General features: G+C 50.0%; 8 protein-coding genes across 8 annotated transcripts; 3 read left to right on the top strand and 5 right to left on the bottom strand.

The window, feature by feature from the left end:
• Window positions 1-503: 503 nt before the first annotated feature.
• Window positions 504-1,844, bottom strand: BDV14DRAFT_63648 (uncharacterized protein). The gene has a single exon (XM_073777194.1). The coding sequence runs from the start codon at window positions 1,608-1,610 to the stop codon at window positions 618-620; it is 993 nt and encodes a 330-aa protein (XP_073627837.1). The 5' UTR covers window positions 1,611-1,844; the 3' UTR covers window positions 504-617.
• A 1,567-nt stretch (window positions 1,845-3,411) lies between these two features.
• Window positions 3,412-5,060, bottom strand: BDV14DRAFT_173860 (agmatinase). The gene is made up of 8 exons (XM_073768805.1): window positions 4,763-5,060; window positions 4,507-4,701; window positions 4,270-4,423; window positions 4,193-4,216; window positions 4,121-4,142; window positions 4,027-4,069; window positions 3,751-3,976; window positions 3,412-3,670 (listed from the first exon to the last, which is right to left on the bottom strand). Exons 1-8 carry the CDS (start codon window positions 5,015-5,017, stop codon window positions 3,468-3,470), a joined length of 1,122 nt encoding a protein of 373 aa, XP_073627836.1. The 5' UTR covers window positions 5,018-5,060; the 3' UTR covers window positions 3,412-3,467.
• Window positions 5,061-5,378: 318 nt separating this feature from the next.
• Window positions 5,379-6,518, top strand: BDV14DRAFT_173859 (GAF domain-containing protein). Its single transcript, XM_073768804.1, has 4 exons — window positions 5,379-5,416; window positions 5,475-5,587; window positions 5,646-5,988; window positions 6,036-6,518. The coding sequence occupies exons 1-4, from the start codon at window positions 5,414-5,416 to the stop codon at window positions 6,147-6,149; spliced, it is 573 nt and encodes a 190-aa protein (XP_073627835.1). The 5' UTR covers window positions 5,379-5,413; the 3' UTR covers window positions 6,150-6,518.
• Window positions 6,519-8,140: 1,622 nt separating this feature from the next.
• On the top strand, window positions 8,141-12,246 carry BDV14DRAFT_189928 (Pfs domain protein; the record flags this gene model as incomplete). The annotated part of the gene is made up of 5 exons (XM_073771271.1): window positions 8,141-8,383; window positions 8,564-9,182; window positions 9,238-9,888; window positions 9,946-12,129; window positions 12,188-12,246. 5 exons carry the CDS (start codon window positions 8,141-8,143, stop codon window positions 12,244-12,246), a joined length of 3,756 nt encoding a protein of 1,251 aa, XP_073627834.1.
• A 61-nt stretch (window positions 12,247-12,307) lies between these two features.
• On the bottom strand, window positions 12,308-13,870 carry BDV14DRAFT_173849 (uncharacterized protein). The gene is made up of 2 exons (XM_073768803.1): window positions 13,243-13,870; window positions 12,308-13,146 (listed from the first exon to the last, which is right to left on the bottom strand). Exons 1-2 carry the CDS (start codon window positions 13,738-13,740, stop codon window positions 12,583-12,585), a joined length of 1,062 nt encoding a protein of 353 aa, XP_073627833.1. The 5' UTR covers window positions 13,741-13,870; the 3' UTR covers window positions 12,308-12,582.
• Window positions 13,871-14,375: 505 nt separating this feature from the next.
• On the bottom strand, window positions 14,376-15,170 carry BDV14DRAFT_173848 (uncharacterized protein). Its single transcript, XM_073768802.1, has 2 exons — window positions 14,936-15,170; window positions 14,376-14,851 (listed from the first exon to the last, which is right to left on the bottom strand). The coding sequence occupies exons 1-2, from the start codon at window positions 14,984-14,986 to the stop codon at window positions 14,738-14,740; spliced, it is 165 nt and encodes a 54-aa protein (XP_073627832.1). The 5' UTR covers window positions 14,987-15,170; the 3' UTR covers window positions 14,376-14,737.
• A 761-nt stretch (window positions 15,171-15,931) lies between these two features.
• BDV14DRAFT_189927 (dihydroxy-acid and 6-phosphogluconate dehydratase) lies at window positions 15,932-17,838 on the bottom strand (the record flags this gene model as incomplete). Its single annotated transcript, XM_073771270.1, has 2 exons — window positions 15,932-17,125; window positions 17,209-17,838. The coding sequence occupies 2 exons, from the start codon at window positions 17,836-17,838 to the stop codon at window positions 15,932-15,934; spliced, it is 1,824 nt and encodes a 607-aa protein (XP_073627831.1).
• A 1,097-nt stretch (window positions 17,839-18,935) lies between these two features.
• BDV14DRAFT_189926 (sugar porter family MFS transporter) lies at window positions 18,936-20,429 on the top strand (the record flags this gene model as incomplete). The annotated part of the gene is made up of 1 exon (XM_073771269.1): window positions 18,936-20,429. The coding sequence occupies one exon, from the start codon at window positions 18,936-18,938 to the stop codon at window positions 20,427-20,429; it is 1,494 nt and encodes a 497-aa protein (XP_073627830.1).
• Window positions 20,430-21,006: the final 577 nt, after the last annotated feature.

Below are 21,006 nucleotides of genomic sequence, written 5' to 3'. Positions count from 1 at the left end.
CCCCGGGTCTCTGGTCGGTGTCTGGTGTTCTTATTGGGGGTTTAGGGTGAGCAGGGTATTGGACATGATGTTTTGCTGCCCTGGCCCGGCATTGGTTGTTGCGGCGCGTCCAGAGCTTGGTCCGGATGTTGTGCGGAGCCGGAGGGGTATACTTCCCCGACTCCTATATCCTTTTTATGTGCCAGTACTACTTCATCTATTTCCACTTATGATGAGATGATCTTCTCAAATGCACTGGAAGTGTTCATTCTCAAAATCTATACTGTAAAAAGGTATCTGGTACTGTCCACCCAAGCATATTCCCGAAAACGTAAAGAAACCGATGATGCAAGAAAACAGAGTAAAAGGAATGTAGTCCATTTAACAATGATGAAAGATGTCGCGTGGTAATACATAAAGCTACCACGAGCTAATCGCAGTGGTGGTTGTTGCAATGCCGATGCGGGGTATAACATGATGTGAAATACAGGATTGAAGCGAATAGTCCGAAGCACAGAGATTGATGCTCAAACTCAGGATGGATATGGAAAGAAAAGATAAAAACGAAGAACTCCACAGATCACGTTTGTGCGTGGAAGAGAGAGATGCTGAGATGCGTTCGCATTTGCGTTCTATTTTTACCGGCCTTTGACGGCCTTTCTCGCCTTTTGGCGGATCCTTTCGTTCTCTCGGGCGATCAGTCGATCTAGCAAGTCGGGCGCCGGCGCTCCATGTTGCATTCGCGATGATAGTTCGGACCTGCCGGCACCTGAAGACAAATAACCACCTGCTTCCTCCAGGGCTAACGGAGTGACCGGCCCGGGGCTATTGAGAGGGTTCAGGCGAGGTGCAGACGGACCGGGAGAAATAGGGCGTGATATGGGTTTCTGAAGGACAACCCCTTCGACAAAATCACGGTACTGTGAAATAGGGTCTCGCGGGGTTGGAGCTGGGCGATAGGTTTGTTGTCTAGACTGCCGTGGCGATGGCGGCTGGCCTGTCAAAGCCTGAGAGTTGCCGGAGGACTGGTATACGGCAGGATGAAACCGGGGCAGATCCCCGAGGTGAAAAGCTGGTGCCGATTTGGCGGCATTTTGAGCCCTGGAAAGAGATGGCGGCGGAGAGCCGGAACGTCCAGAAGAAGACATGGACATGGACTGCGAAGCAACCGGAGAATAAAAGTTCGAGCTATCAGAACGCATTCTTGGCGAGCGATATTCACTATACCGCCGGGTGTGTCTAGGGCGAGCGTGTCTGTCCCTGCTCCGTTCCGAAAACTCGTGATGGGGAAAGTAATCTTTCTCGAACCGCCCCGTTAGCGGCGTAACAGGGATATCGTCCTCGTGTGGACTGTAGGGAGACCTAGGAATCGGGATAGGTCTTGATCTGGTGTGGTAGGTTGACAGCTTGTCGAAGGAATCGGAGAGGTCGGCAACTGGCGAGCGAGAGCGGGGGAGGGGCGAAGGAGGGTTATAAGTGGAGCAGGTAGCGGTCAATTCCTCAAGGGATGAAAGGGAGAAGTGAGTTGGACGACCGTGTCTGGCGATCAAACTCTCCAAGTGGTCACGAGTGTGCGAAGGTCGTCGATGAGGAGACGAGTATGGGGATGAGATGTTGGCTGAGCGGAACATGATTAGCCGGTGATTCGACAGTTTGCAGCGCTAAAGCGATTCATGAAGTATGCCACACGTGTCAAGTGGAGATTGTATCAACAGTTAAGCGATAGACGTTGAGAAAAATGATCGCCAGAGGGATTGACAGACAAAGAGGCTAGGGAGAGCGGGGAGAGAGAGAGGTGGAGGGGAGGACATTGCGCTAAAGGATGGCAGGACGGAAGCAATGGGAGGGACTTACTGGTCAGAGGAGGGACGGAATCAGCAGAGCTGCAGGAGGACGGATACAGCGAAGGCGAGGAAAAAGAAGCCGGAGTTGACGAGGACGAAGAGGAGGAAGTGCGCGGAGAGGCCATCTTAATTGTTAGTCCGCCCTTTAGCGAATCTCTGGCAGTGGAGTGGTGGCGCCGGCACGAAGATCAGGAACTGGTGGAACGGGCGCTGACGTCTCGCGGAATTCCTCAGTTTGCTCTCCACTGACTCAGTATGGCGGTGGTTAAAGTGGGCAGTGGCATCGCCAAGTCTGAGTCTTTCCCCTTGTCAGTGCCAGGGATAATTATAGGACAAAAGGATGGTTGTACAGCGTCAAAACAAAGCACTGATATTGCTCACTTGCGACTTTCTAACAGTTTTGCGGGGAAAAGGCACGGAGCTGGGCATGGCGTCATCAGTCAATAAAACCAATTCCCGTACTGGAACCGTACCGAGCCGTACCAGACACTCAACCTCTCAGGAACAGAACCAACACTTACAGATCGGAGATGGATAAAAAGTAACGACAGTTGTGGCAGTCTATCAGATAAAGAGAATATTACTGTGCGGACACCGCACTGCTTTAAATGGGTGGCTGGCGAACAGGCCTCCAGCTGAGCCCTTCGCATGAAGAACTCGGCTGACCAAGCCGGTTAGCAAAGGACGTGAGAAAAAGAAATGTGCCCTCCAGAATCAAGGCAGAAGCAACCATCAGCGTGTAATGTGAGCTACTACATTAGCACTCCAGTTTCAAATAAGCAGACTCAACCAGAAAATGCAGTGCAAGGGGTGCTGGCCCAGTCAGGAAAGCTATACCAGTCGATCCATAACTATATCATGCATATCCTTGATGCTAATGCACCAGGAATGCAAGCCATTTTTCCGTCAACAACTGCCTTACTATCAGTCTTTAGTCTTTACCAAGTGACTGTTTCTTCTGCTCTTTTGAATGTACAAAGCAGGTGGACTTGTTAGTCATAAGCCCTGCCTAGAGAACAGTCGCGAGTTCACCCGACAGCCATTCCTCAGCCACGCTAGCCCATTCTACCTCCGATCAGACGACCAACCACCGGAAATCAGACCCCTCAATCCAGTGTTCAGCTCGACGCTCACGAGTCTTCTATATAGAGGACACTTGTCCCTCAATTCTCGTTTAGCTGAAGGCCTAGGCGAAACTTTATCCATCCTTGATGACTACCTCGTACTAAACACCTATCTGCTACATCCGAGACTACCCACACCGATAGCTCTCTCACAGCCAGATACAAGTGATAAGAAAGACCAAGTGTTCCTTCGAGTTTCATCCATGACGACGATTATAGATCGTGCGTGATCAGGACTCGTCATTGTTAGTCATGCTGCTTTCAAGCGAGGATTTTCTTGTTGCCTGGTGAGAGTCAAGTGAGTCACTCTGTCAATGGTCAGTAAGGGAAGGAGAGATTTGAAAGCGTGATTACGAGGATAACATAGTCCGCTTCACGACTCGAGTCTGGAAGTTGGTACTTCTCGGCGAATTCAGACTATCAACTCATCTACCTAGTCCATGATAATAGATCGGAACTTAGATATTTTAAATAGATTCTCAACTGAGTGTTCAACGCATTTCATTGACAACAGATAGAATCAACGAACAGGCGTTCCAATCATAAGACCCAATAACGAATGCGCTACCTCCGCAGCCGCAAGAGTCGTCGTTTCCGCCGCGGAGTCGTAGATTGGTGCAACCTCGACTACATCAGCCCCGATGACCGGGAGTCCTTGAAGGGCGTCGAGGATGGAAAGGAGCTCGCGCGTTGTGAAGCCGCCTGGTTCGGCTGTGCCGGTTGCTGTCGACTCGTTAGCTCTTCCATGCTACCCGAGAGCCATCTAATGGTTAAGTAGCTCATCTTGAATGGCAAGCACGCACCAGGAGCATAGGCTGGGTCTAGCACGTCAATATCGACAGAGATATATACCCTATTGCTACCCACACGGGACTTGATGGCATCTACAACACCGGATACACCGAGCGTATCGAGGTCGCGAGCTTTGATCGTGCTGAAGCCACAGCGGATGTCGTTGCGCATGTCACCGTGCCGCCGGGTGACGGGGGCGCGGATACCGATGTGGATTGAGTTATCACTTATTAGGCCCTGTAGCACTTTAGCGAGATGGGTGTGATATAATTGGGCTGGAGGCTTACCTCTTCGTGCGCTATGTGGAGGAATGTCCCGTGATTGATGCCGCTGGTAAATGCATTAGCTCTCCAGCACTAGAATAGAACGGTATAGGCTTACGCATAATGTGATATACCGCCGCCTTTTCCGTGTCAGCTCTACTTTATCTTAGGATTGATTGAGGGTTCTTACCAAGGACCTTCGGATCCCACGTATCTACCACATCCAGTCAGCAATCGACTCTGTCACAAAAGAGCAAGAATACAAACCAATATGACTATCAAAGTGGATAACTGACACAGGCCCCCAGTGCTTGTATGTAGACCTCAAAGCCGATAATGTTGTCGTATGGTCTCCGCCAAGGGTGATTATGCGCGGAGTTTTGGCAACCTCTGTGCTATTCGCGGGGCGAGAAGAAACAATCTGAGCATCGCATGACCAGTCAACACTGTTCCGAACACCGCAGACAATAGAGAAGCAAACAAGGAAGAGGGTTTGATACGCACTTCATGCGCAAGATCAAGCTGCTTCAGCGCAACAGTGTTATCCAACCATGTCAGCCGTGCATCTCCGCAATCAACTAGCTTCGCCCAGCTCTCGAAGACGTTGAGCCCCGTGTAGACGTTCCAGCCTTGAATGCGTCGGGAGCCGAGACGAATGCCACCTGGTCCATATCGTGCGCCTGGTCGGCCTGTTACGCCCTGATTGCGTCAAGAATATAGTGTTAGTGAGAGCGATCAGTTTGTATTGGAAAGGACATACCGTATCGAATGGTGCACCAAGAATGGCAATATCGTAGGGTGCTGTTGCGGCTTCACTGTCAACAAAGCAATTGGCGTAGGGGATATGGGCAAATGTATTCAGGCCATTGAATTGGCTGCCAGTGATGATGTCGACTTCTTTGGGTTGGCCAAGGAGGTGTTGGGTGTATTCGGTAGCGGCTAGTGGTGGGAATATTATGTCTCTTGCATCGGCACAGGAGAAGAGTAAGGTTAGTGTTAGAGTGATAAGATACATTGCTTGCTACTGGCCAAAGACTCATAGCAACGGAGCTGGTAACTTGATTGAAGATGAGGGAAGTTGGAGACATGCTTCTGTAGATATAGAGGGAGCTTATCTTATCGGCAATAACCCAATTAAGCAGTTGCAGCCGATGGCTGGGCAGTTGGAGATGGTCGATGAAAATGTTTAAAAACGGTTTAGCTGGTTCCTATAGATCAATTTGTTTTATATGACGGAATTGAGGCATGGAATGAGGAATTCGACTACCTACCTACATCTACCTCTGCCGAAAAAGCACGTTAGTTATGGCGTTGTGCTTCTTATCTAAGAAGCTCCCCGCACCCCACTTCTTATCGATGAGAAAATCTGTCGCCCACTCTGCTCCATTCTCACGACCACAATCCTGACATCATGGTAGGCTGACACCACATTGGCATTGACGAACAATTGTTACGAGTTCTAACTCTTTCAGCCTCACGCAGACTCCTCCTATTTTGGCGCCGCCAACGGCAACAAGGCTGAAGTCTACAAGCAAGTCCTGGAGCAGGCCCAGGGACTCGTAACAGGGCAGCGCAACTGGGTTAGGTATGCTACTTCAACTATGAATTCTCGACCGCTGATACTGATGCAAACTCCACGGCAGCAACTTCTCCAATGTCGCTTCTCTTCTGTGGCACGCCTACGCTGCTCTCCCCGCCCCCTCGTCCTCCGTGAACTGGGCCGGCTTCTACATTCGCCAGGACCAATACCCATCTCCCAGCGGAACCTCGACAACCGACCCTTCTGTAAAGAAGAACCTCTGGCTTGGCCCCTTCCAAGGCCGTCCAGCGTGCCAGGAGATCCGGTTCGGACGCGGCGTGTGCGGAGCTGCGGCTGAGAAGCGCGAGACCGTCGTCGTCCCAGATGTTCTAGAGTTCCCGGGGCACATTGCTTGCGATGCAAGCAGTCGGAGCGAAATCGTGGTGCCGATCTTGTCCAATGGAGAGGTGAGCTTTTGTGGAAATGTTATGAGCTGAAACTGATGCGCTGCCAGACTGTTGCCATTATCGATATAGATTGCGCCGAGCCATCGGGCTTCGATGACGAGGACAAGAAGTATCTCGAAGAGCTGGCTATCCTTCTTGCTGAGAGTTGTGACTGGGCGTGATGGATACTGAACACAGCGCAGCAACTTAGAAGGATCCATGATGGACTGCTCAAGATTCGTCGGTACCGGTTTCCTCGCACCTTCCCTTCTGGTGCCATGCATGAGCTCCATCGTGACTTCCCAAACATTTCACCTATCTAGTACTCCCAAGTGTATACGCAAAGAAGGAGCGACCTTTCGCTCTTCATCGATCGTACTTGCCCGTTTGTAGAGTGTCTGCTTCATTACTTCGCAGAATTATTCTCATGCCTACCGAATTCAGCAGGATAGATGCAAGAAAAAAGTCCAAGCAACAATGCGCAGCAAATTAGCGCCATGGTATTCGCTGTGCCTGATTGGAGATGATTCTCGTACTAAGACACAACCTGCATAACATGAACAAATTAGATCAGCGGCGCCCGACCTCACGATCCTCAGCCTTGGGGCTGTGCTTCGTCGTCTGCAAAAGAGACCCGATCTTAAACTCAAACTCGACCACATTCTTGACAGTGCATTTCTTCCAACACATAGCATGGACGAGGCCGCAAAAGAGTTCAACTTTGGCGCCGATAATTGATGAGACGCGACCGGCACCGGTCAGATATTACCACTCGTCCTACTCTCTTGCGGACTAGACATGACTCCTGGTAGCAACATGTCAGTGCTCAACGCAGCTGACCAGGTTCCAGACCAGAAGAATGACGGCCCAGTTGCATTCGCGCCATTGCTCGACGAAGTCATCGCTACGCGCAAAGCTTCGGAGCGAAATGCCAACATTTACGCTTGGTTAGACCATTTGCATGACAGCAGAGAGCAATCAGCAACACTATTCTCGTACTGCTGTCCGGTCGAGGGTTGCTCTCATGGCCATTTTACGTTTTCTGATGCGGTGGCGCTAGACGGACACATGCAAGCATATCATCCGAGTAAGCATCTCACCTCGGAGGACTGGCTTTTCAAGACAGCGTCTGACTAATAAAGCCTGGGAGCCAAGCAAAATGAGGCAACAAGAGGAACGGTTTCCACTACGCTGGAATAGTGCGTATGCTGAAGAGTATGCTGAAGAGGGTCGTCCCGCCTCCTTGAACCACATAGATATCGACCAAGGTACACACGACGTTTCTTGCAACACCACTGCTAGCTTCTCGACAGATGAAGAATCAATTCTCGCCAAGAACGAAGGCTCTAGTGTATGCGTGGAGGTATACAACGCTCGCTCGACCGTGGGCGTCCCTGATTCGAATTTGGATGAGGGGGGTAACTCTAGCGCAAAACCCTCAAGCCTTCGAATGACACCGGTTATTCATACAATAGACGGAGACGAATATCTAGCAATCCTACCCGGCTGGAAGGCAGCTTGCAAATACCAAAACTGCGCGGTGTCTAAATTGGAGACGTACTACGGCGCTGTCGCGGAAACGAGAGATGCAGTTTTGCTAGTCGAGGCTTGCAGAACTGGCTTACTTTCATCAATCCCCCCAGACTCGTACCGGCCGTCTTTATACGCAGAGCGGCCAGGCTCTGTTCGTGTTTTTCTTCTGGAAAAATTCGACGAGCAAGGATTGCTCTACGAAGATGACGATTCGGTCATCCCAATTTTCTTCTTGGAGACCTCGCGGCATAAACATACTCTTTGGCATGTACAAGACCCTCAAGGCATATGGTGGATTGTGGAGTGGTACGATCTTAATGCGGAAAATCTCGATTTGAACCGACCAGAGAGTGATCCGCTCTTCGCTTGCATTCACCATATGCTAATGGGCCCACAAAACCCGTCTGGTGTGTCACGTTCCTCTGGAGAGGGTCTTCAGAAACGAGAAAAGATAAACCATAAGGATGGGGGATCAAAAGGAGCCCAGCGCAATGGAGAATCACCGACAGGTATCCCAACAGATTCCGGATATGCGTCGAGCATGAGTAGGGCAAAAGGTAACCTTGAAACTTCGAACAAGGAACAACACCCTGAGGAGCGTCAAACTAGTGTAGACGGTAAGTCATCTGAAGCCGTCACAATGGATACAGATATGCACGAAGAGTCCGAAACAGGAAGTATTTACTCAGATGTGTCCGCTATTTCTGACTCAAAAATGGGATACCTAAGCGAATTGGCCGATGAGCTCGTCAACGTCGTCGAGCCTTACCGATTTGAGGAGGATGTGATGAGGAAGGTCTCGAATGCACTTCCGGCCCTCTTGAAAGCCTTTGCACTTAGCCTTGGTCACAGACAATCGACTGCTATGCATAGAGAGGCGATGGTATTTATCCACAAATATCGCAGGTATGTTCGGACATGGCAGTAAACCGTATGAGGCACTGCTAATATACGTAACCTGGGCGAAAATAGAGATGTTGTGACGGCGTTCAATGAACGTCTTCTTGAAGGCCGCATGGAACGACAGAGGAAAAGAACCGGAAATGACATGTCACTTAATGAGATAATGGATCTTTGGAAGGAGAGAGAAGAAGCGACCCAGTACGAGCCACCCGGGCCAACTAACTTCGAATCTGGTCATTTTGAAGGCCGCTACTCTGGGCCCATGGCATCCAGCGACCCGCTCGAAGAAGATACAGAGCATTTAGAGGACGAAAAATTAGATGGGCAGGAGGGAGAAGAGGGGGAAGAGAGAGAAGAACCGTGTGAGAGAGAATTGCCACACCTCGAGACATATCGCAAGCTCATCCAGGGTACCCCAACGTACACATGGCTTCTATCAGGGATACGGAACGAGTGCATTCTATATACACCGGGACGAGGTATCTCAACGGAGATTAGGAACGCAATCCTCGAGGCATTTCCTGTTTACGCACGAGTCAGTCGCCGAAGTTCAACGGAAACTCTAAATGCACGTTTTAGAATACATTGGGATCCTGTCTACCATGTCGACAATTCCTTGTACGAGAAATCACTTGAACGAGCCCTTACGTTCACCGGGTCTGGGTCCGACCTACAAGCGGAGAGTTGCAGCACATACATGCGTCGAACGTGGCCGTCAACTGGGGAGGCCATACTCCAACTTCTCAAAGGGCTGGCTTCTACCGAGCACACAGGGACTGGTATGCGGTCCTTTTCCTACCATCTCCATTGCCGCTAACTTGTAAACAATCACAGTCACTTTAGCTGATGGGACACGGGTTGACATTTCGCGGCATTCATCGCCGAATGGAGGCCCGCTAATGGATACCTTGGTCAATACTCGCGGTACAGCGGCATGTATTGCAGAGATAGGCGAACAGCTGGCATGGGTCGCAAGTGCAATCCAGACTACCAGAGACGAGAAAACTTGCATTTGCAGCAAACCGTTCGTGAAATCCACCGAAGCAGGCCACACTTACGACAATGGAACACATCAGTATCATTTTGAAATCGGGGTTGAGAAGTACGGCTTGGATTTGGACTCTGGGAGGTGCTGGCTTGGTCTAGTCTCGCGTCCAGCAATCGTGGAAGGGTACCCTATCTTGCGACGACCACCAGACTGTCCGCCTGGCCTTGAGATTCAACTCGGCGTCATCGTTCATCTTTTGGGCACTCGAAAAGCGAGCCGCTTTTACGACAAGACCGTGCTCAAAGGGTTCTCGACCATGCTAGTTCCAACGAGAAGCAAGGAAGAATTCGTGCATTGGCATTTTCTTGAAGAAAAAGACGATAGACGAATCTCGTACAATCGGTGCATGGACTTCCCAGATGTGGATGTTTCGATAGGTCAACTGGAACGGGCCCGGCACATCGTGGGGTGGTGCCCTGAAGTAAGGCTCTATGCGGGTACGCTATATTTCCTCACATCTTTCCGTTCTTGTTGCCACTGACTATTCACGCCAGGCGAGATTGATGCAAACTACAATGTCAGTGACTCTAGACTGCCGCGACAGGATGGGCTCCGAATTTTAAAGAATGCATCTCTGTCCCTAGACCACCTTATGACCAATGAGCTGTCCGTTAGCTTGGGTCGCAAGGATGTCCGAGTGCGACGGGATGGTTATATGAGCAAGATGAAGTGGATTGCGGGCAAATACATGACCATGTGGGACTCTGGGGAGGAAAGGGGCTGGTTTCTCAATGGAGCCACTGGTCTTCTGCATATCGTGCGCGCTTCCCTGGAGCGAGAGAGGTCTGATCCAGCTCTCAGGTCTGCTATTCTACTCAAGCCAGAGGATATTCATGAGGCTGCAGAGACCCATCGGTCACACGCCGCATTGGAAGTTCTTCTCAACATACACAATCTAAATCTCAGGGTATACCATGTGGATGCGGACATCACATTCAAGAATCGGGTTGAAGATTGTTATGATCGGCTCGAAAAAATGTTCGACTATCAGACAATTGGCCTGCGGAAGGATCAAAATGTCCCGCGTTCTTCCCTCGAAGGTTGGGACTTCCAGGACCTTGCTCACGAGAGAGATCCAATATATCCCCGACATACAACACTACATGAGGAAGGGCTGTCATGGGTTGATTTCACCCGCTCTATTAATGCAATAACACTTTTTGGTCGCGATTTCGGCCAGCTCATGAGGCCTATCAGCACCTGCTCGAAATCATCAGCGCTTACTCCCGGCAAATCATTTCTAGCTGCTGCAGTGTCAGACCTCAACAAAGTCATGGCTTCAAATGGAGATCTTTTCTCTACTCCTTTGCGGCTGACGCGAGATACAATATGGCACGTCGCCGAGTCAACATCTTTTCCCTGTCTTTGCGAGCACTCGGGCCAATGTCATCGAACACCTGCAATACAGAGCCTCCTCCCCTACTCCATGCGTGGTGAGCTCCCAGCAAGACAACCCGGTAACCGCGGGAATAATGGAGCCGTTATCTTCGGGTTTGACAAACGGAACAAGTGGTTCTGGGGCGAAATTGGTCCTCCATCGAGAAGGCCTGCCTGGTTGAGCCCCGATGCGCCGATGAAAGAGTCGCGCAGTGTCTACTCGAATGACAGCGGGCTTGGAAGGAGTCTTAGCTCATCGGAAGGTATAAAATCAAACGCATCGACTGGATCGAGTTCGCACGAGAATCAGAGGCAATGGCAACGACTACAAGTGCCGGCCAGTCTGGACGATCGACAGGAAGGGCGAAGGCTTAACAGTTCATTCCCAATGCAGTACAAGATTGGTATAGTGTGTGCACTGCATATTGAGCTGATGGCGGTTCGCGCTTTATTCGACGTATCTCACCCTGCCGTCAGAATTCCCGACGAAGACCCCAACTATTATGTTCTCGGACGAATTCAAGGGCATAACATCGTCGCCGTGTGTCTTCCACATGGGTTATATGGTACAAGCGCTGCTACAGACGTTGCATCGCATATGAGAAGAAGCTTTACCTCACTGAAATTCTGCCTGCTGGTCGGAATCGGAGCAGGCGTCCCCTCATCAAAGAACGATATTCGCCTTGGCGATGTTGTTGTGAGCACCCCATCCGGTCACTACTCAGGTGTCCTTCCGTACGACATGGTCAAGAGTCTCGAAGCAGGTGAATTGCAACTCAACGGGTATATGAGTCCTCCGCCACAGACACTCATGTGCGCCATTAGCGAGCTAGAATCAGACCCAAATCTATCACCAGCGCCACTAGAGGAATATCTGCGAGAGATTCAGATGCGCAAGCCTCAGTATGCTCACCCTGGGGCGGACAGAGATCAGCTCTTCGAGTCAGATTACCACCACCCCACGGAAAACAACACATGCGAAAAATGTATCTCACTTCACACCATCGAGAGACCACCCCGGTTAAGCCACCACCAAAAGATCTTCTACGGCCTAATAGCCTCTGGAAATAAACTTGTCAGATCCGCCCACGAACGAGACAAGCTGGGAAAAGAACACAACGTTCTCTGCATCGAAATGGAAGGCGCAGGAATAATGAACACCTTTCCCTGCCTCATAATCCGCGGGATATGCGACTATGCCGACTCGCACAAGAATAAGGTCTGGCAAAATTATGCGTCTGCTGCGGCAGCGGCCTATGCAAAGCTGTTGCTGTCTCGCGTCAGGATGATGGATGACGCCGGTAGCTCGTTCAGTACAGAGCCTGAAGCTGATTTTGATTTGGATGGAGGGCTGTCGAGGAAACGATCAAGGCTGCCGGACTGGAAGGATGAGGTGCCGATCAAGCGGCGGGTTATGAACTGGGGGGCTTCAGATGAGGCTGATTCGGAAGATGCACGGGTGAATGAAGCAGCCAGCACACCCCCTTTCCAATCGCTCCAAACTTGGAAGGCTTCAGATGAGGCTTATTTGGAAGATGCACGGGTGAATGAAGCAGCTGTATGTCTCGCATATTCAGTAGGTACAAGTACTAGCTAGTTGAGGGACATGAAACAACAAAAACAAAATAAGACTTGCATCACTACACCGACGCATCCTGCCCCGTGATCCCGTAAAGACTGCCATCACCTAAGATTCTATACATCCTTTGAGGCTCCAAGAAATTCCATCATCCCCTTGGACATCCTCCAACATCTTAGTCCACCTCTCCAATTTTCGACAAAGCAGAACGCAGTCCCGAAATCAAGCCCTCCCAATTCACCTCATACGAATCTAAATACCACGAAGCAAGCTTGATACTCTGATTCCACCAGTTCAGAAACATACCAGCGACAGCCCCCCTGAATATTTCCGGCACACTACCTTTACCTCGCATCAAGACCATCAAATGCCGAATATGACAGGGCGCCAGACAATAATACCCGCTACCAGGCGTGAGGTTCAGCTTCGGCCGGTTGAGTCTTCCCACAAAGCATATACCCTCCATAGCACGCAAAAAATGTATAGCCAGACCTATAGACTCGGGGTAATGCTCGTGATGATAATGCGGGTTCTTCAATATTGCAAGCGAGGCAGGACACGGGTCATTGTCACCGAACGGTAAGTGGTCGACGGCTCCGACAATATCTTCCAGCAGACGAATCCGTTCATCGGTGTCTAGAGCCTTGTAGTTCACCGAGTAACTCGGGTGCTTTGTGCATATTATGGTGGTGGCCGATGTGAATTTAGATCTCCGCTTGGCAATCTCACCTTCCACGTCCTGTACGTTGGGGGATGTCATAATTAGCCCTATATCATTAGGTATGTGGCAGGTCCCAATAGCAAGACACGAATACTGGACGGGGGGGAACCATACTCTACCCATCCCCAAGATAACACGCGGCCTCTTCACGTGCAAAAACGCAAAGACACGATCGTATAGTTCCTCAATCTGCTGATGACAAAGCCTGCTTTTCACCTCCTTGGACACGAATGCGTTCAGATCGATTACGGTGGCATGTTCCTTCAAATTAAAATGCCCACTTGACGCTATAGAAAGACCCTCATCTAGTGCATCCAGCGTGGGGCACGAGGATATCACGGCCTGTGTCCCGTTTTCCCAGGGGTGTTTGTGGAGTGGTTCGAGAAGGAAGAAGACGATTCCGCCGGGCTTGAATGGGCGCGCGAGGTCTTTTGTGACGTTTACTTCGCTGGATGGAAGGGTGGATCGGAAAACTCGTACGTGAGATGTTATTTTATTGAAGGCTGCTTCGATTTTATTTTGTTCCGCAGTGGAATCAGGGCTTGATGGTGGGCTGGTGGTGAGATCTAGTCGGGACACGGCTTCTGTAAGGCCGTCCATCTTGAGGGACATAGTGATTGACGGTGGAGATGAAGTGTTGAGGGTTGTGATGGAGATTCAAGTAAAGCTCTGAAAGGGGAGAAAGGGGAGAACGAGGAGAGTCTACCTCTTTATGTAGCTAGGAATTCATTGCCGCAGTCGGGTCAGCCTCGCCAGGAAGAACGAGGCTTGGGCGGCGTAGGGCGGTAGCCTGGTATCAAGGGCGGGGAAAACAAGGCTGAATACATATTTTATATGAATTTCAGCTAATTTTTGAAGAGGCGTAGTATTGGCATGGGTCACGAGCAGTCATGGAACAGCCGGTCCTATTATCATGCCCCCTGCCTACTTGGATTAGGGCTTGCAAACGGCATGTAGGCTGTGCATTGTGCAGGCATGATACCCCGTTACCGCCGCTAAAAGTAGTTATAGTGGAGTGAGTCACCTTTGTGGAGAATGATGTAGATAACAAATACAATTAATCTTCTTTCTCCGAATAACGCATTAAGCAAAGAATACTAATCTAGAATTTGATGCACTCGTAATCTACTAGCTGTAACCAGAGCAGGTAATCGGAGGTAATGACAGCATTTTTCCTTGCCCGTATCTGACTATAGAAAAGCTTAGTAGCAGTACCTATCTCGCCTCGCGTTGAAGGGAAATCGAGGCCGTATACGATGACGACCCGATATGGTAATAAGATAGATGATAATTAAGGTCAACAGATGACTGTATGAGCGTAGTATTCAGTATGGGAGCTGATTCAACAACTAATTGCTATGTTGTTGATGCTATCTTGATAACAGACCTCCATATGGGAAGTTGCTCTACTGCGGCACGTGCTTCACCGCCCCTGACAGCGTGAAGCGCATGAGTGCTCTATTTCTTCCCACTACCGCCAGAAGGAGGCGTGTATGTGGAGCCTCCATTGCCATTGTTGTAGTAGGTGCTCCCGTTGGGGTTGGAGTAGTAGTAAGAGCCGTTGCTATGGGTGAAACACAAGCAAGCGAGATGTCGCGTTAGCAGGGCTTCATACCAGTAAATTGTGTACGAGGAGCTTGGGATGGGTATAGCTAGCTGACCTGTTCGAATAGTGGTAGGAGTTGCTGCCGTTGCCGTAGTCGCGGGAGCAGTAGTGATTTCCCTGTTTTTCAACGTCAATATTAGAGGTTCATGGGTGTTCAAGCTGAAATAAGTGGTGGAGCCTGCGGCTTGTTTGTTTACGTACCTGGCTGTTTGTGCCGGAGCTGTTGTAGCTGTAGCCTTTTTCTTCAGGCATGATGGTGGTTTTGGTGGTTAATGTAGTATTGTGGAGGACTAAGCAGGTACTGTGGATGTTAAAAGGAAGAGAGAAGAAGAAGAGAGGGGAGAATGAGAGTGGGGATGGTGGGGTGGCCAGAGGTGCAGTGGAGTTGATGGAATGCGCTGATCTTCGGAACAGCCGGGCCGGTGGCTGGTCATTACCTTGGATCTGCCTGTTAGAACGCCAGGACCAACGGTGGCCAATCAATCAGACGCTGCGCCAGCGTGACACGACAACGCTAGGAAAAGGGTTGTTCCGTACCGAACATGTTGGGGAGGCACGACGAGCATGATGGCCAAGCAAGCCCCGCGGACCCCCGCGAGCTTGACGGTCATGACGAGGGATGGTATATAAGGACGTTCACTACCCACCTGTATTTACTTTCGACCTCTCGTGCCTTATCTTCAGTTTACAGTAACATAGTCAGATCGCCAGAACTATCTACTGCATTTGAACCGCTACTTTTATCTTCTTTCTCTTGATCTCAGAATACCTTAAGGTCCCGTTGACGCTTAAGCAGGACGAACCTGACCTTATCTGACACTATTAACTATATAAAGAACCTATAAGAACCTTTAAAATATGTTTTCTAAGCATTTTTAAAAAAAAATTGGTTGTTTGAACTTGCACATTTATGAATTCTACGCTAGCAGAAGTGACACAATTTTTGAATACAGCAGATTCACTACAGATCAGATACATTGTCATGACACTCTCCATTCACTCCGTACTCTAGGTAAACTTATTTGCCATTCGACCGCCTCGTTCTTGGAAATATCTATCAGTGGGACTGTTTACTGCCCTAACATTGGACATCAACCTGTCTTCATTCTCAATTGTATAAAACCTACACTCTAATATATAAATAAATCAACATACGTACTGAAATATTGGAGGTTATCTGGACAGTTACCTTCCCAGTCAAAGTCCTCCGCCATCAGCAGTCAGGAATCCAAAGTCCGCTCCCTCATGAGCCTGGTTCACCTCCCTTTCATACAGCCCTCTATACCCCCTTCCTCTACCCTTCCTCAATGCCGGATGTCCTTCTGTCTCCCTCTCTCTCTTGCGCTCCTCAACTCTCTTTTTCAATTCTTCATCAGAAACATCAACCCTGAGTACTCTCTCCTCCGCATCAAAAACAATCACATCCCCTGTCCTGACAACCCCAAACACTGACTCCGACACCGCCGCCTCAGGACTAACATGCAGGATGATCGTGCCTCCCGCTGTCCCACTCATTCTTCCATCCGAAATCCTCAGCATATCAGTCACTCCCTGAGATGCAAGTTTCCGCGGGATCGGAATCATGCCGGCTTCGGGCATACCAGGGTTCTCGGCGCCGATGGGTCCGATGCCCTGTAGAATGAGCACTGTGTCTTGGTTCACGTCAAGGCCAGGATCGTCAAGGCGCGCAGCCATATTTTGAGGACTAGAAAAGACGAGCGCTGGCCCGGTATGTTTGAGGAGGCTCTTCTTCCTCGATGCAGAAGCCTTGATAACTGCGCCGTTGGGCGCGATATTACCGCTCACAACGACGAGTGAAGAATTCGCCGCCAGTGGATCATTGAGTGGTCGAATGATTTGTCGCGCGTATTCAAAGTCAGGGCATTTCGTTCTGTTAAGCACTTCCCCTAGTGTCTCGCCCGTTATCGTCTTTGCGTCGAGGTGCAGTAGCCCTCCTGACTTCAGTCTGTGTAAGAGGACAGTCATCCCGCCTGCGTTATGGAAGTCCGTCATGTAGTTATCACCAGAAGGCTTCAGATCAACAAGAAGCGGTGTCGTCCGACCAACCTCATCCAGGGTCTTGAGGCTAATCCTCCCCTTAATATCCGGGTGGCGGTTGATAATAGCCATGAGATGAACCATAGCATTAGTAGACCCCCCAATTGCCTGCAAGACAACAGCAGCATTATAGAAACTCTCGACAGAGAGGATACTCTGCGGTGTTCTCTTTTCCGGTGCAGCCTTTACCGCATTGGTACCAGTTGCTTCCGCAATACGTAGTCTCGCCGCTGAGACGGCTGGGGCCGACGCACCCGTTAGCGGGATGAGCCCTAACGCCGCGGTTATGCAAGCCATTGTACTCGCCGTGCCCATAACGCCGCATGTTCCAATCTGCAAGCAACAAAAGAAAGTCAGCCTCTATCACCAAAAACCATCAATATCACTGATGTATACAACAAACAAGGGCAACAAACAGTAGGTGCCAACTCCTCATTAACCTCCGCAATCTCCTCAACATCAATCGTCCCGGCCCTAAACCTCGCCCAATTATTCCTACAATCCGTACACGCCCCAATCCTGCCTCCCCGATGACTCCCCGGCATCATAGGTCCCGTCAACAACGGGAGCACCGGCTTATTGCCCGAAATCCCACCCATAATCTGCGCCGGCACAGTCTTATCATACCCCCCAATCATAACGCAAGCATCAACAGGCTGCGCCCTCACCATCTCCTCCGTATCCATGGCCATTAGGTTGCGCAGGAACATGCTCGTTGGAGAACTGAACCCCTCATGCAGGGAGATTGTGGGAAAATCGATCGCGATCCCGCCGGCGAGATGGATTCCGCGTTTTGTAGCGTCTAGTAGTTGTGCTGTATTCCCGTGGCATGGGTTAAAGCCCGACCCGGTGTTTATGATGCCGATTATGGGGAGAGAGAGGGCCGATTCGGAGTACCCGAGGGCTTTTATGAATACTTTTCGGAGGAAGAGGGAGAAGTGTGCGTCGCTGTAGGAAGTTAGGGATTGGCGGAGGCCTGTTGCTGTGGTTGTTGGGATTGGGTGGGTGAGGTCGTAGTCGGAGTTTGGGGGTTGTTGTTCGGACATTGTGGCGTTTTGGGTTGAGAGAGGGACTTTTGCGATCATGTAGTTGTATTTTTTGCGCTTTTTCCATATATATGGGTTTTGTCTTTGGTTGTGGAGCGGGTGTATAGAGCGGATGTTCCGTCGATACGTGCGGGAGGGTTCCGGTGCCGCGGGAGAACCTCGGTTGGTCCCTTTTTGGGAAAAAGATGGAACCTGGGGAATGTAGTTGATTTGCTGCTCTATAGATTAAGTCTAAGCGACGAATGTCTGCTAGCTCACTGAGCTGCAGACTCGAGGAGTCATGGTGGCCAGATTCAGACCATGATATAGTAGCCGCTAAGGGTTCGTACTCAGCAAGAACAATGATCAAGCTTTCGGTGGAGATACAACATAAAATAAGAGAACAGATCAATACCAGTAATTCTATCAAAGATAAGAGCATATATGGGTCATAGTAGGTAATAAATAGCTCCCTTATGTCTAGCCCTCTCCATCCCAGCTGCCCCGTGACATCGCATTCCCTCCGCTATGTACAGAGTAACTTCTATCTCTGCACCCAGGATGATCTTGCTCATGATCAATCCAGTGAAACCCCATGAGCTTATACGATGCTCCTCCACTAGTAGAGTTACTCCCAAAGCTGATAAATTCAAATACACAAACCATAATTTGTCAAGTCGGCGCAGCATGCCCAATGAAGCCATCGGATCCATCCGACGCGCACATTTCGGATGCATCCGATATCCATAGGAAATAGGAGACGATTTTCCTTATACAAATCCCGATGGTATAATTGGACAAGAACTCACAGGTGCTTAGAGCATATCATACGTTCCAAAAGCCACGCAACCCACTTCGTCTGCACCTCTGGGGGGTCTGGGGTAAGACCCGGCTAGGTCCGATACCACCATCATTGGCAGGCTGTGAGTCCCCATGCCTTGATGATATGTAATGGCGGGGAGGTGTATCATACAGTCTTACGTGTGACAAGGAAGCTTAGTAGTTAGTACCGCATAAACCACTATAAAGGACTGGTTGTAGGGGGCGGTCCATCGTAACCTCTTCCTTCCCCAGACAGACAGAAGTGCTATCCCATTCTCCCATACCCCACATTCATCATGCCTTCGAGAGCAAATACCCTTCAGTACGCACAGATTCTCCTTGCAGTAGCTCCTGCTTTTATTCTTTACGGGTATAATCAGGCTGGTGCCTCTGCTCTCCTTGATACCCCTGATCTCGTCCGGTATATGCCTCAGATCGATACCGTCAATACGACTGGCTCTACAAACGCAACGAACTCGACGATCAAGGGGCTTGTTAATGGGTGTCTTCAGCTCGGTGCCCTTGTCGGTGCCTTATCATGCTCATTCCTTGGTGATCTTCTTGGCCGGCGAAAGACCTCCTTTGTTGCAGCCCTCATTACAGCCGTCGGACAGATCCTGCAATGCACCTCCTTTTCCCTTCCTCAATTTGTCATTAGCCGCATTATACTTGGTTTCGGCGTTGGTCAGTTGAGCGTCATTGTACCTGTCTGGCAAGCCGAGAGCTCTGATGCAGGCAAACGTGGTCGGAAGGTCATTACCGCTGGTATCTTCATCTGTTTTGGGTTTACATTGACGAGCTGGATCAACTTTGGCTGCAGCAAGTCTTCTATTCCTTCTGTGCAGTGGCGGGTTCCATTGGCTATCCCTATCTTGTTTCCTCTTATCATCTGTGCTTCTGTATTTCGATTACCCGAGTCTCCACGGTGGCTCGTCTCCAAGCGACGAATCCAAGAAGCAACAGACACCCTCGCCAGACTCAACGGGTTAGAAAATACCAACGAACTCATTCGCCACGAAATATCCCTTATCCAAGCAGCAATCGAGTCAGCACCCAGCGTATCCCTAAAAGAAGTACTCGACCCCAACGACCGCCACCGCCTCGCCTACCGACTCGCCCTCTGCCTCTCAATCCAAACCCTGCAGCAATTAGTCGGAGGAAGCCTAATCTCAATCTACTCGACGACCGTCTTCCAAGACCTCAAACTCTCGGGCGACCTCCCCACCATATTAGCAGCCGCCTGCCTCACCTGGAAATTCCTCTGCTCGTTCATCGCCTTCGCTGTCGTCGATCGCTTCGGGCGCCGGCCTATCTTTGTCGTTAGCGGGACAGGAATGTCGTTATGCATGGTCGCTCTCGCAGTCGCAACAAGTTACCCCGAGTCAAATCAGGCGGCTTCTATATCCGGTGCGGTATTCCTGTTCATTTATAACCTGTGCTATCCCATCGGGTTCCTGGGGGGAAATTTCCTATATTGCACTGAAATTGCACCTGCGCATCTACGATCAGCAATGTCCTCCATCTCCACGGCAAACCACTGGCTTTGGAACTTCATTATTGCAATGGTTACGCCCGTTGCGATTGAATCTATTGGGTATAAGTACTACATTGTCTTTGCGTGCACATGCGCTTGTGTACCGCTTGTGGTCCTGCCTTTTTTTCCGGAGACGATGAATCGGAATCTAGAGCTTATTGATGCGGTGTTTAGGATGCGGACAGTATTTGGGATATTGTGCCTATGGCGAGACGGTTGCCGAGGGGGGATGCAAGGGTTGAAGATGTTGAGGTGAAGAGGGAGGATGGGAAGGGTAGTGAGCAGAGGGAGTATGCTTAGCTTATCATAACTATTGAGGGCTCTTCGAAGATGGTTTGATCTATGCTTCATGTTATGTCTTATGTCTCGTCATCGCTATTTACGGAGTGGAAGTTTCTAGGTTAGCTGCAAGGCCCCTATGGGAATGGTACGCCGGTGAAACTGGGACTCTGCAACTACTAAGTTTGATTTATGCACACATACGCTTTTTGAGGGACTGAAGTTCTACTTGTTTTCTGAGATTATGCGTCACCTTAGAGTAGGGAGCACCACACATGCCTACAGAGTACCACCGTGGCGAAGCTTAGCTGAGCTTAGCTTAGGGCTACGGGGATTCCGTCGGGACGCCCCCGCATACGTTCGGTCCAAGGGTCGTCCTTTCTTTAGCAGAGGAAGGTGAAATCATTACTTTAAATGCCATTTCCAGTCTTGTCGGTTTGTACTCTGGTGCAACCTGCTTGGTTCCAGAGTAGTTGGCTTGGAACTTTGCTAGGGTCTAGAGGTATAGAAGCGTCATATATGTACATACATTTCATAGCTCTGGGCCAGGCAGT

Source organism: Aspergillus stella-maris (genome assembly GCF_047715825.1).
Source record: "Aspergillus stella-maris strain CBS 113639 unplaced genomic scaffold BDV14scaffold_29, whole genome shotgun sequence".
Taxonomy (NCBI): domain Eukaryota; kingdom Fungi; phylum Ascomycota; class Eurotiomycetes; order Eurotiales; family Aspergillaceae; genus Aspergillus; species Aspergillus stella-maris.
This window is presented reverse-complemented; position numbering and strand designations above follow the sequence as displayed.

Excerpts from the sequence above, each read along its gene's own strand:
- BDV14DRAFT_63648 (XM_073777194.1), bottom strand. The coding sequence starts at position 1,610 with ATGTTCCGCTCAGCCAACATCTCATCCCCATACTCGTCTCCTCATCGA.
- BDV14DRAFT_173860 (XM_073768805.1), bottom strand. The coding sequence starts at position 5,017 with ATGTATCTTATCACTCTAACACTAACCTTACTCTTCTCCTGTGCCGAT. Across the intron at positions 4,143-4,192 it reads GTGGGATCCGAAGGTCCTTG|GCGGCGGTATATCACATTAT; the intron begins GTAAGAACCCTC and ends GACACGGAAAAG. Across the intron at positions 3,977-4,026 it reads TCCACATAGCGCACGAAGAG|GGCCTAATAAGTGATAACTC; the intron begins GTAAGCCTCCAG and ends AAAGTGCTACAG.
- BDV14DRAFT_173859 (XM_073768804.1), top strand. Across the intron at positions 5,588-5,645 it reads GGGCAGCGCAACTGGGTTAG|CAACTTCTCCAATGTCGCTT; the intron begins GTATGCTACTTC and ends ACTCCACGGCAG. Across the intron at positions 5,989-6,035 it reads CGATCTTGTCCAATGGAGAG|ACTGTTGCCATTATCGATAT; the intron begins GTGAGCTTTTGT and ends ATGCGCTGCCAG.
- BDV14DRAFT_173849 (XM_073768803.1), bottom strand. The coding sequence starts at position 13,740 with ATGTCCCTCAAGATGGACGGCCTTACAGAAGCCGTGTCCCGACTAGAT. Across the intron at positions 13,147-13,242 it reads TTATCTTGGGGATGGGTAGA|GACGTGGAAGGTGAGATTGC; the intron begins GTATGGTTCCCC and ends CCCAACGTACAG.
- BDV14DRAFT_173848 (XM_073768802.1), bottom strand. The coding sequence starts at position 14,986 with ATGCCTGAAGAAAAAGGCTACAGCTACAACAGCTCCGGCACAAACAGC. Across the intron at positions 14,852-14,935 it reads GCTCCGGCACAAACAGCCAG|GGAAATCACTACTGCTCCCG; the intron begins GTACGTAAACAA and ends GTTGAAAAACAG.